This window comes from Monoraphidium neglectum (genome assembly GCF_000611645.1).
Source record: "Monoraphidium neglectum strain SAG 48.87 unplaced genomic scaffold scaffold01636, whole genome shotgun sequence".
In the NCBI taxonomy this organism is placed as follows: Eukaryota; Viridiplantae; Chlorophyta; class Chlorophyceae; order Sphaeropleales; family Selenastraceae; genus Monoraphidium; species Monoraphidium neglectum.
Window position 1 is genome coordinate 48 of NW_014011992.1, and position 12,698 is coordinate 12,745.

At 61.7% G+C, this 12,698-nt stretch overlaps 3 protein-coding genes across 3 annotated transcripts; 2 read left to right on the top strand and 1 right to left on the bottom strand.

Annotated features, from left to right (window-relative positions):
* Positions 1 to 219: 219 nt before the first annotated feature.
* Positions 220 to 4,682, bottom strand: MNEG_8547 (hypothetical protein; the record flags this gene model as incomplete). Its single annotated transcript, XM_014042978.1, has 10 exons — positions 220 to 291; positions 622 to 774; positions 1,011 to 1,276; positions 1,643 to 1,808; positions 2,015 to 2,219; positions 2,609 to 2,690; positions 2,994 to 3,128; positions 3,435 to 3,644; positions 3,940 to 4,167; positions 4,613 to 4,682. 10 exons carry the CDS (start codon positions 4,680 to 4,682, stop codon positions 220 to 222), a joined length of 1,587 nt encoding a protein of 528 aa, XP_013898432.1.
* A 3,589-nt stretch (positions 4,683 to 8,271) lies between these two features.
* Positions 8,272 to 9,515, top strand: MNEG_8548 (hypothetical protein; the record flags this gene model as incomplete). Its single annotated transcript, XM_014042979.1, has 4 exons — positions 8,272 to 8,366; positions 8,578 to 8,719; positions 8,916 to 9,023; positions 9,249 to 9,515. The coding sequence occupies 4 exons, from the start codon at positions 8,272 to 8,274 to the stop codon at positions 9,513 to 9,515; spliced, it is 612 nt and encodes a 203-aa protein (XP_013898433.1).
* A 1,208-nt stretch (positions 9,516 to 10,723) lies between these two features.
* On the top strand, positions 10,724 to 12,580 carry MNEG_8549 (S-adenosylmethionine carrier protein; the record flags this gene model as incomplete). The annotated part of the gene is made up of 6 exons (XM_014042980.1): positions 10,724 to 10,760; positions 10,958 to 11,023; positions 11,222 to 11,403; positions 11,627 to 11,776; positions 12,023 to 12,133; positions 12,392 to 12,580. 6 exons carry the CDS (start codon positions 10,724 to 10,726, stop codon positions 12,578 to 12,580), a joined length of 735 nt encoding a protein of 244 aa, XP_013898434.1.
* Positions 12,581 to 12,698: the final 118 nt, after the last annotated feature.

Genomic DNA, 12,698 nt, shown 5'->3' on the forward strand with positions numbered 1-12,698 from the left:
CAGCGCAGCACCATCGGCAGCTGGCAGCTGCCATCATGATGTCTGCTCTGTATCCCCACTCCACCACAAACTTCGCCTCTTTCCCTGGCCAGCGAAAGGCTGACCAGGCCAAATGCTCACGACTGCTCGCATTGCTTGGCAGCTCGACCCCGTGATTTTGACTTTTGACTGCAACACAAGCTTCGCTGAAATGCGACGCTGAGGCATCAACGCTGCGGTTCAACGCACCTGGAGCCCGACGGCGGCGAAGTTGGTGCCTGGCAGAAATACCGAGTACTCGGGCTCCAGATCCTGGCATGCATGGTTTGAAGACAGTATGTGGAGATGTGAAACAGGGATTCAAGCATGCTGGGTGGCAGTCGCGCTCAAGCATGCGTGCATGACGCCCAGCGGTCTGCGCGACAGGCAGGAGCATCCCGCCCCCCCGCCGCAGCCGCGCTCCCAAGCTTTATGGCGACCAGCACTTTTGTGCGCCGCACAGCTGCACCTAGGGGACGCCGGCAGCGTCAGGAGTGGAGGCCCAGGGGTGTGGCCCGAGTGCCGCTCGTTGCCCTGCACGCAACAATGGCAAAACCCAGGCAGCTGGGCAACAAATGAGTTGTGCGCGCAAGGCATGCCCACCTGAGCGACGGTCGCGTTGGGGCCATAAATGCGCACTCCCTTGGCGCGCAGCTGGGCCGCCTGGGAGTTGAATTGCGTGAAAACCGCCTCCCTGACAGTAGTGCACACGCGTGCGTTGCAGGGGCTTGCGCTCGCAGTGTCGAAAAACTTGGTCTGCCAGCCAAGGGGTTGGGTGCACAGAGGATGTTTTCAAAGTGCGGGGTGCGGCAGGCCCGCCTTTGGTTATGGGTCTGCCTCACTGCAGTACGTGGCATTTTGCAACCAGCTGCACGCCGCAGCAGTAACCCCGCCGCTGCCTGAGGCCTGCAGCGATGACGAATACAGGATACAGCCCCTGCATCTGCACAAGTTGCGGCTGCTTTACGCCGATGTCGGCCCTCGAAACTCACATCCACGACGCTGACAGACCCCTCGGGGTCGAACGAGGTCGCCTGGCCGTAGCTGTTGGGCTCCGCCTCGTTCGACGCCAGCAGCGTGCCGCAGTCTGCGCTCCACGTCAGCGAGTCGGGCAGGAACCCGAGGGTGGTGAAGCCCAGCAACAGGGGGGCCTCCCCGACAGCGAAGAACCAGGCGCGGCCGCGCAGCTGGGCGTTGGTCGACGTCTTGTAGCTGACGCTGACAGCCAGCTTGCCGTTGCAGATGACGATGTCCGTGACTTTTGGGTGGAGTGTGTTTGAATGTGTGTGTGTGTGTGTTTGTGCGTGTGTGTGTGTGTGTGTGTGTGTGCAATAGTGGGGGAGTGCGCGCACAAGCATGCGCAACGTGCATGCATATGTGCGTGTACGCTTGTGCGCATGTGTATGTGAGTGTGCGCGCGCGCGTGCGCGGTTGTTATACACGCAGGTGCAGATGCAAATGCCAACCAGACAGCAGTGCGTTGTAACTACACCTGTGCCTCATTGCCTTCCTCGGCACTCAGCCGTCAGCTCCATCTGCCGCGGCCCCCCTCTTCCTGCGAAACAGTGCCCCTGTGCCGTCTGTGATTCCCTCTGTGTTCCCCTCCATACATCCGACTGCTCACCCTCTGGGGTGCCGCCCGCCGGCTTGTCCAGAACAGCAAAATCGATGGTGCCCTTCAAGGGCAGGGTGGCGGGAGCGCCGGCGGTGCCCAGCGCTGACGCGCTGAGAATGTTGACCTTTGCGCCGCCGATGGCGTACACCAGCTTGTTGGCGTCATCAAACACCACCTGCGGGCGGCGATGACGACGATGGCCGCGGCCGTGGGTGTGTGTGTGTCGTATGATTATGTGGCTTTGATTTTGCGGGGGGAGGGTGTGAGCACACGTGCAAGCGGATTTTGAACTCGCCCACATGCACGTGTCGGGTAGACCCGCGCATCACACTCTCCGCTGTCGCGCCGGAGGCCGCCAGTTCGGCCGAGACTGCACCCCACCTGCTCCGCAAGCGCAATCGTGGCCTGGCCGATAAGCTCAAGCTTCACCGCCGGGCGCACAAACTCGGGGAATGTCACGATCACGGGGGAGGCGCACTCCGCGGCGCTGGCGACCACGACCGTCAGGTTGGTGGCGCCGGCGGCGCAGACGGCAGTGCCCAGGGTGGAGACCGCCGAGGCGGGCAGCGGCTGGCCGTTCTTGGTGCTGGGGGGAAGGGGAGGTGTGATGAAGTTTGCACGCAGATTTTGAAGAGTTTCGGGGAAGGGCAGTTGGGGTTTTCTTTGCTGCTGAGGGTTGTAAGCGGGATGGAATGCAGGTTCAGAGCAGGGGAAGGGGGGTGTTGCCTTCCCCAAAGGAAGGAAGCAGTAAGCGCGCAACGGACTGGGAAGATAGGGTGCAGCAAGGGAGTGCGCCCTCAAAGGGACTTCACAGTGTGAGCAACACTTGTGGGTGCCCAACCCGTGAGGTCCTTACCTGGGGCGAACAGGCACTCCTTGCTCCCCTTCAAATGCCGCATCCACCCCTCCCCCCATCTCCACAACAGTCCTATCATGGCGCTCCCATGTGCTGCAGAGCGCCCAGATCCTGCCCACCATGTGACGTCTGCGGCGGTCAACTTGGTGCCCCTGATGCAGGGGGCCTTGGGGGTGCACGATATGCCGGTAGCACCGCACTCTGCCAGACAAGATGTGAAAGAGCGTGCGCAAAACACAGGGGAGGGAGCGAACAAGGCGCGTCTTGTGAAGACGAGCGCAATCATTAGTCAGCTCAACATGCACTTTCATGGCTGACGTCTTGGTGCAAACAGGGGTCCCGAGAGGCACGCGCCACCGACGCCGCCAACGCTCTGCCAGCTGTGCGTTGTACGACCTATCTGATGGGCTGCGAGCCCAGCGCCCAGGCCCGCGTGATCGGCTGCAACTGCTGGCACATGTTTTTCCCATCGCTGGCGGCCTCTCGTGTGTTGCGTGCGCGCACCGTTGAGCGGCACCTCCCCACTGACGCAGCACTGCGTCTTGGTGGACTTGATCTTGGCCGGGGTGATGGAGATCTTGCACTTGCCGCCCGGGCACACCTTGTCGATCGTCTTGCAGGTCGGGTTGGCTGCCACGTCTGCGGCGGTGCAGCGGGGCGTGGCCGGACAAGCTACTGCGGCTGCAACATCGTGTAGGTGCGTGCTCACGCATCACTGCTTGCCTGGCGCTGAGAGCGTGTGACCCGTGGGCATTAGCCATGCCCGCTTCTTGACCAGACGGTTGGCCTCAGTCATCACGAGCACCACTGTATAGTAACAGCGCATGCCTCATCCAGCCGTCGCCGATGCCTAGTCAGCCCGAGAACCGTCCCAGGTTGTTTCAACAGCACACACGTGTCAGCTCATGAGGATCCCGTGCTACTGCACACAGCAACCCGGCCCACCAGGAATGTCCACGCAGAGCTCGTTGTTGCTGTTGCTGATGACAGTCTTGGACTTGAGGTTGACCACAAACCTCGGGGGCAGCTTCTTGGTGGCGGCCTTGTGGGACGCGGACGACACCAGGCGGGTCTTCGTAGAGTTGCCAACAGAATTGAGGTTCCACAACGCAGTCTTGAACGGCGTCTTGTTGGTTTTGCTTGCGCACGCAGGGTCTGGGTTTGGTCGTTTTGCGGTGTTATTGCGGTGTAGTTGTGTGTGTGTGTGTGTGTGTGTGTGTGTGTGTGTGTGTGTGTGTGTGTGCGCGCGCACGCGCGCGCGTGCGTGCGCGTGTGGGCGCGCGCGCTGGTGCTTGTTGCGGCAGAGAACATATGTTGAGGAGGACACAGGTCACAGCTATAGCCAGGAGTACTAGCAAAGGTACCTTGCGCAGGCCCCACATTCGCCAAATATGTTCTGGGGATCGCGAGCGCGACCCACACCAACTCGCCCCGCCCGAGCCACGCGCACCCGTCTCAATCGTCAAGGACTTGATAAGGTACTCTGACGCGCTGCTGCAGCACGCACTGCCCGCCGCGTCGCACGGGGCGGTCTGGCTGAGAAGGAAGCAGGCCTTCTGGTAGAGCAGCGCCGGCCTCGTGGGCCTCTTGGGGTCTGTCACGTTAATGCGTGACACCGAGTTGAGGACTGCCGCAAAGTTGGTCTTGCCCAGCGGCGCCTCGGTGCACTTCGCGGCGGCTGATTCCAGAAAGAGCAGAGCGCGCACACGCACATGATGAGGTTGTGCAGGGTCGGAGTGGGCAGGGGTGAGGTGCGACCAAGCAGGCGTGACGGCCGGCAGGACGCCAGGCTGGGTTACGACCACGCCGGCCGATTGCATGGGTGGCGACCACACTGGCAACCAAAAGGAGGCAGCTGGTTCGCGCCCGCACGCGTCAAGCTGGTGGCAATGAGCGTGAGCTCTTGCACCTAGTGCTCTTGCATGTTTGGCAGCCCCCGTGCAGACCAGAGCCGCCGGATTGCCATGGCGGTAGCCTGGCAGTGAGTGACGGCCATTTGCCCGCCCCACCATCCCAAATCGGCTGCGCCAATGGAGTGCCAATGGCAGCGGCCATGTATCTCATGCACTAGACGAGGCAATCTCTGACACGCGACGTTCATCCTTTCCCTCCGCCGCCCGCACCTGCAGCCACCAACAGGGCGAACACCACGGTGGCTGCGGCGCCCCGGGCAGTGATGCGTGTGGCGCCCATCCTCCTGCGCGCGGGACGCGCGGATGTGAACAATGGTTACCCAGGCGCCCTGTTCAAGCGCCGCCAGCTATGGTTGCATTGCGCATGCAGATGCTCGAGGCTGGCCGCGCAGGTGTCCCAAATTTGCGGTCAGACTTTGGTGGTGGCTGCCCGCGCACAATCTGTTCTTGCGATTGTTGCCCCGCCTCAGACCCGACTAAGTCTTGTGAAGGAAAAAGCGACGCGTTATACACGTCAACACAATGGGTTCAGCTCGGGTGATAAGTTGCACCACCGGAGTTGTACTGGCTGCCATGGCATCGCGGGTGGCCGGAATGAGCATCATGATGCCAAACGCAGCATCCCAGCCACCACCCGGGTGAATGGCGGTCCACGCGTGTGGCTACCGGTAGAATACGTCTAGATGCACCAACGAGGCACGCACCCTGCCAACCCCACCGCATCCGCGAGCGCTTGTACAACAGCAGCCGCATCACTTTGTTGGTGTGTCACCGGGCTCGGGCAGGATGGCGCAGCCCCGGCAAGCTTGAATCCCCCGCCTTGACTTGCATCCTCGACTTGTACCCGCACTTGAGCTTGGAGGGTATGCCAGTGGGCCGGGGGGTGAAGGGAATGCGGGTGGCAGCATGCGAGAGGGTACCGAAACAAGCCGACCGGGTGTACGAATGCGTGCGCGTGGGTGTGTCGCGGCGAGGCAGGGTGTGTGGCATGATGGGGGGGGTGTCCTGAGGGACGGTGGGGCGACATGCCATCGGTGCTGTGCCCCCTGACATTCGCAGTTCTCAAAACAGGCTAGCAGGGTCGCGTTGCGAAAGGCTGCTCACTTGCCATAACGACTCAGGCTCTGTCACTGCCGTACGTTGCACTAGGGGCTTGCACAATAAACTGCCCATCTGATTGCTATAGCTTCAGCTCAAGATCGAGGCTGATCGGCTGTGGGAGCCCACACGCGGAACCATCCAATCACATGTATGAGTGCGAGTGGGCAGGTGCCAGCCCCTGAATCCCCCCTTGCAGATGTCTAGGCACTTCACGTTTCGTAGGCTAGTGCAGTGGCTGAGCTCTAGAGAGGAGTTTTAGTGCTGCGGGAGCAGCATAAGCTCACCTTTTCAGGTGGCTTGGGCAGAAGAGTACGGTAGTCACCTCTGCCCCTGTTGTGCTAGCTGCACCTTTCGCAGCATCACTTTGTGTTTTGCTTGCAGCACTGTCGTGCTGCGGTGTGCTTAGGAGGGAAGTGCTCCCGAAGTCGAGGCAACAGTGGGCAGCGAACCGTCCGTCAACTTCTGAGCAGAGGTTTGGCATGGCAAACACACACGGGCCACCCAAATGACTCGTTGTGGGCGGCAAATCACTCTCGAGTGTGTTGGCATTCGTCAATGGCAAGGATGGGATGTTGTCTTAATTCGCCAGTTAATTCGGCCCGAGCGACCGGCGCAGCGAGTGTCCATGACTATGCCCTTGGAACCGGGTCTAGCATCCCATAAGGACCCTGCGAGCGCACAAGCGCCCAAGCCAACCATCTTATGCAGCCAGGCCACCTTGACCACGCACGGAACCAGTGGGTCAAAGGCTGGTCAAACCCCCCAAGGGCCTGCTTGGGGGAGGGGGGCGGGGGGCACCTCAGCGTTTCAAAGGGGCCCAGACCCACAGTACCCTAGCAGCCACCTCGTATATACTCATGCACTACGCTTGAGCCCACAAGGAGCACTGCCACCATCACCACGCACATCACATGGGGCAAGCTGAAAGGGCCGTTAGGTTGGTTTTGAAGCGGGTGCTACGCTGATTTTGCCACCCCATACACATTGGTTCGTTCATTCGCGTGTCCAATAGCCCCAACTCTTTTGACCGCATGGCACCGGAGAGCGTGCATGCTGTTGACACTCTCCAACAATCAAACTTTGTGCTCCTATGTAATTCCAATACCATCTCATGACTTGCGTGCATCATATCCAGTAGCTCTGTTGTGTGCAGGTGCGCCCTGCAATGGCGAATGCCGGTCAGGTACGCCAGGAAGACAGCACTTTGACAGCTTGCCACTGGTGAGCTGTCTACATACTTTTTGCTGGGTTTTCAGGATGCGAGGAAGCGCAACATATCTGCTGCCACCTCAATAATACTACTGCACCGCTGGGATGAANGGGGCTGCGCCGATCCAAGGAGCCGCGCCACACATCACAGCTGTCAAGCGCCTGCTGCAACTTGTCAACTGTGCAACTTGACAGCTGTGATGTGTGGCGAGACTCCTTGGATCGGCGCAGCCCCTCCNGGGCTGCGACGGCAAGGGGCCTGCATCAGTATCGCAGGGAAGCAGCTGCGACTCAAAGCAAAGTTGACTACCCAAGCTCGCCAGCTTGTCGGGCCCCCGCATATGTGAGCGCAGCGCAGGGTGCTGCGCGCTGGCTGCCCAGCCCCCAGGGGCGACGTCGACCAGCCCAGGGGGTGCATCCTGCATGTCGTGCCCGCTTAATGGCTGTGATAAGCGTCTGTGATCGGTCTGCCTGGAACAGCCGTACGCCCAGCGAGCGGCACGAAAGTGTGAGTGTGAGGGACAGCTGCGGGAGAGGAGCCAGTGCGGCTCGCACACGTAACTCGATGTCCGTGTGAGGTTTTGATGCGTGCCCATACGTATGATCACATACCGTTTTGTTTCCAAATCCGTCGGCGCATTGATCGGACCTCAACCGCAGCTCAGAACCAACACTTCTCAGCTGCAGCTCTCGTCACACTGATTAGAATCGTGATAATTAATCATCGTATATAACGCTTAATACGGCCAGCATGAGTCTTCAACGCACCCTTTCAGCGCAGGGCGCCCCGTCGCTCGACACTTTCGCCCCCATGCAACATGCCATCGGGCACCCACACAGCGCTCTTCTGCGTCGTGCGCCGAGCGGCGGCAGGCTGCGGCGAGTGCCTTCAATCCCGTTGCAAGAGCAGGTCGCGAGGAGCACAGCCAATGCCACCAGCACGGGCGTCCGCGCCGACTTGCCAAAAAGCGCTGGGCCCCCCCACCGGCCAGCCCCCACCGCGTCACCCTTCGCCGCGGCAGCCGCCGCCGCCGCGACCGCCGCTGGCGCCTCAAAGGAATGGACCTCTAAGAGATCGCTGCAGCGCCGCTTGGCGGTCGCGGTCGCAGTCCTCCTGGCTGCGGTCGTCTGCCTAGTTCCGGCTCGGGCTGGTGAGAGAGCTGCTTACAGCAGAGGCAGCCAGGGGCATCCGCTGAATCTCGAGCTGCAGCTGCAATTGGGACAGCTTGTTATGGCTGCTGCACCCCGTGCTCTTCTGGCCGTGTGTCCCTTAGTCCTCAAGTGGCGCTAGCACGTGCGCCTTGGATGAGCGGCTTGCAACCCACTCGTCTGTTCCCACCCTCTAGCTCACTCTCACCCGCCGCTCGCCACTCGCGCTCGCAGGCCAAGCCCTCAGCCTGACGCCCCGCATAACCTCAGCAGAGCTGCCCCTGACCCGGCCTCCTGCCTGGGACTACTGTTCCTGGGAATGTGCAAACGAGGTCTCGCTCGAGCGGCGCCCCAATGGCGCACTGGTGGCAAGGGTGGCCCACAAGCCCCTGGCGGGCGTGACCCCCGAGATGCTGCGGTTCTGGTTCGACGGCAACGTTGATGGGGAGATGGTGCACCCGGTCGACGGGAAGACGTACAGCCGCTACCTGGTGTGGCACCCTCGGTGAGCCTTTGATTTCAAGGTGTGGGGGGATGTGCGGGGGTGCCGGCAGATCGTTGAGTGCCACAACGCAGCAGGGACGGCAGGGGATGTGGGCGTCACGGGACGATACATGCAAGCCGGGGAATGGGACCCTGGATGGCTGCGTTTCATAGCGACCAAGACGCATCTGTCTGATGGACACGCAATGTGTTGATGGCCTTGCAACCCCCAGGGACCACATTGAGCAGCGCACCGTGTCACCCGGCCGCGGCGGGGGCCAGGAGGGGGCCAAGTGGTTCATCAATGAGTTTTTCCTTTCAAAGAAGACAGAGGGCTGGGTGCGCGGCGACGACGCGAAGGAGTGGTCCGACCAGGTGCGCCGGCAGAAAGGCTGCTCTGATTCGGCCGTTGGTGTGGTGGCACGCAGATTGGAGCAGTGGGTTGCCACTGCCATCCTCTATGTGCCTCTCACACACCAGTGCATTGTTAGTGGGCGGGTGTCAACAAACTGATCTAGATTTGTGCAACGACAGCTATCCCACCGACCGCCAACTGCCAACCGCCGCGCAGCTCTTCACCAAGGTCGTGCTGACTGTGCAGAAGCTGGACGCCTCTGGCCTGTCCTTGGCTTTCCAGCTGCCCGGCATCGGCGCCAAGCCCGTTTCGCTCACACATGAGGTGCGTGCAGTGCTCCTTTGGACTGTTTTTGTTGCTGTGCTGCTGAGGAGGGACGCAAGCAGCCGGTGCAGATCTATCATCCAAGATTCGGCCTCGCAGTAGCAAACAGCTTGTGCATCGTGCTGCCTACCGGGTTCATCCACTGCCAGCTGCGACGTGGCCATGATCCATCAATTGACATTGTTCCGCACGTGTCTGCCTTGAAATGAAACCATTCAATTGCAGTGGTCCACGACGCCCGAGGGAGCAGCCCTTGTGAGCACGATGTACATCGGAGTTCCCAACGGTGACGACCCCGCGACCAAGGCGCTCAACTCGATCGCGAAGAGCATCTTTGCCTGCGGCGGGGACGCCGAGGCGGCGGCGCGCGCGTGGCAGCTGCACTGCCTCGAGGAAATGGGTAACACAAAGTTTTTCCTGCCACAGCTGTACGCGTCGCTGGTAGCTGGTGATACCGCTGGCTCTGTGGGTGCCAGCATCCCTGCCCAGTGAGGCGGGCGGGGCTGGCTGCCGCCCCAGTTTCGCGCGGCAGCTACAGTACTGTTGCGACAAAGCATTTTGTTTGTTGAACATCACGGCGGGCCTCGTCACCGCTGCGCACTTGATCCAAATTTCGTTCCAAGGGCTACATTCGTTTCCTGCAGGCTGCTCCCAGCGCCACAACTGTGGTGTGATATGGGTGCCCCCACCAGGCCAGACTTCCACAATTTCCAAACCATTGCCGCTGCAGGAACTCGCTGCATTCACAAAAAACGTGTTGCTTTACCTGTCTCGTTCCCTGAGAGCCTTGCACAGAAATGTGCAGCAATACAGTTTTGCACATTACAACCACGTGTGGGTGGTCTCTTGGCATGCCTAGGGCAGCAGGAAATGTTGTCGCGTTGCCAACATTGTAAAACCTGAAAATCTTGTGGAAAAAGTCACGGGTTTCGGGTACGGGTCGCAGGTTGTACACTGCAGGGGTGGTAGGAGTGGGCGTTGACCTCCCCACAGAGGATGGTAGGTGGAAACGTTGGCAGTTGCGAGCGACCAAGGGGGAGCATCTGCTGCTGAGATATGCACTGCTGAATGTATTTGTTGATGAAGTGGCATTCACTAAATATCAATTTTCCTACGCAAGATTGGGAATGGCACCCTGCCTGTGGTGCGCAAATGGGTCACATACATACTGTATATGGTGGTGTGGCGCTGCGTCCCGCGTTGAATAGATTTCTACAGGAAAAAACGGGATGCCTGGATATGGTGGCCTGCTTGTCGCAGCCATACGGTATGAGAGCAGCCCAAAGTTGAGCAATTCAGATGGCATTTTCAGCACCGCCACCTGGAGCAGCACGAGCAGCTCGAGGGTCATGGCACTGCAAACACTGCGTGCATGCCAGGCTTTGCTGCATGCGCCGGGCAATCACGCTGCTTGTAACGTGACCGTTGCGTTTGGCCGAATAATCAGCGGGTTCTCTGGTCGTGCGCATTGATCACCTGGTCATAGCGGTCTTGTGAGGCGCATCGGAGGCACACCATCGATGGACAGCGAAAGCCGGGTGGTGGCAATCGCCACAGATCTGCAGTTCGTGCTCAACGCGGGCCCCAAGCCGCAGAGGCTGGTGCACACAGCAAGCACCGCTTCCCTTTTGCCCTGCAAGACCGCCACCAGCAACCCTCAGAGGCGCATTAGAATCGGAAAGGTCGCACCTTTCGCCTCCATGTTCATGGCGACTGGCAGCGGCGGCAGCAGCCCTGGTGAGTAAGATCATGTGTCATTCCTCCGAATCACGGCTGCTTGGGGCGTCCATTGGGTTTGAAATGCAGAATTTAGATGCATCAAAAACTAATAAGCGGCCATCATGATGGGCGTCATGCAGACACGGCGACGCGGGCCATGCCAGCGTTCATGATTGCGTCGGCGGCGCCTGCACGCCCGGCGCCTGTCGACGCAGCGGCGTGGCGCGTGGTGCTCGCCAACCTCCTGGCGGGCGCGGTTGCAGGCTGTGCGGTGGAGGGAGGTGAGCGGGCGGCTCATGAGCGGCGCATGCGGCGCAGCCGCGTGCCCAGCGCTGCGCTCGATTGAATTGCAAACGAAAAACAATACCGCGTGGCCCCGGCTCGGCTTCTTCTGTCAGCGCATTCCGGGGGGTTCTCGCAGCCGTCAGCCACAAGTCTCCTCTGCGCCCCGCGCCCCCGCCGCCGCGCCACGCCCGCAGCCCTCTACCCCATCGATACGATCAAGACCCGCCTGCAAGCGATGATCGGCGGCGGCGGCTTCAAGGCTCTCATAGAGTCTGGCGGCGGCCGGGGCCTCTACGCGGGCGTGTGGGGTAACCTGGCTGGCGTGGTCCCCAGCAGCGCGCTGTTCATGTCGGTCTACGAGCCGGTCAAGCAGATGGTGCGCATGGTTTGACCACGCGTTTGACCGCGCCCCAGCGTGTTGGAACGGGCGCGGTGCGGCAGCAATGCAGGCCGCGGCGATGCGGCTGGCGCGGACAACAGGGGTGCCGCAAGCTGCATGTGGTGCGGAGGCGGCGTGTTCGGCAGAGCACGCTAAACCTTGTTGCATGGTGTGTGGTGCGGTGACGTGCCGCCCGCTGCGCCGCGCGCGCCCTCTGCAGGTGTACCGTCGCACCGGGGACGAGGAGTCCTTCTGGGGCCCCGTCCTGGCGGGCGTCGCGGCCGGCGCTGCGGCGAGCCTCACGCGCGTGCCGACAGAGGTGGTCAAGCAGCGGCTGCAGACGCGGGAGTTTGCGGGCGCCATCACCGCGGTGAGCGGGCTCGACACTTCGCTTTCTAAAGCATCGGGCGGCCCGCATGAGCGAGAGCGCCATGGCTCGGGACTCTTGGCCCCCTGCGCCCTCCTCCGCCAATGCAGTGAACACCCAACACCCACGCGGCGCGACCCGCTTCAAAACCCCGAGCATCGCCCGCATGCTCTCAGGAATGCGACCCCATCCTCTCGCCCCACGGCGCTCCATCCGGCCTACCCCCTCCTGTCCCCTCTCTTTGCGCAGCTCCGCACTATCCTGGCTAAGGAGGGCGTGAGGGGCCTGTACGCCGGTTACGGCGCATTCCTGCTGCGCGACCTCCCATTCGACGCCATCGAATTCGTGGCATACGAGCAGGTGCGCCTGCGCCTAGTGTCGCTTGATTGGGCCCGGCCGGCGCCGTGCGGCCGGCCGCGGCCGAGCCAGGCGACCAGCAGGCGGCTGGCGGCTGGCGGCAGGCGGCGCCGTCTGGCAGGCGGCGCTGGCAATGGGTGCTGCAAAGCTCCAGGTCTTGCCTCATGCGTGGTGCCGGCGTGTGTCCTCTCGGGGCGCCTGCTGACCTTGACCCCTGGGCTTTGTGCCGCGCCCCCCCCCCTGCCGCCTCGCCGCGCACAGTTCAAGCAGGCGGCGAAGCGCACGCTCAAGCGGGACCCCAACGCGGTGGAGGTATCTCTGATTGGCGCCCTGGCCGGCGGCTTCACCGGTGAGACGCGTCACATGCCGCAGCGGCCGCCGCCTCGTCGCAAACGGCGGGCGCACCCGCTTGGGCGCAAGGGGGCGTGCGGTTTCGGGTTTCTTTCATGACCTGCCACGGGGTCCGCCGGCCCCCATGGACCCTTTCACACCCCCCGTCAAGCTCACGCCGCTTAAATCTCGTATTTAACAGCCGCCGTGCCCGCTGTACACCCCATCCACCCCGCCC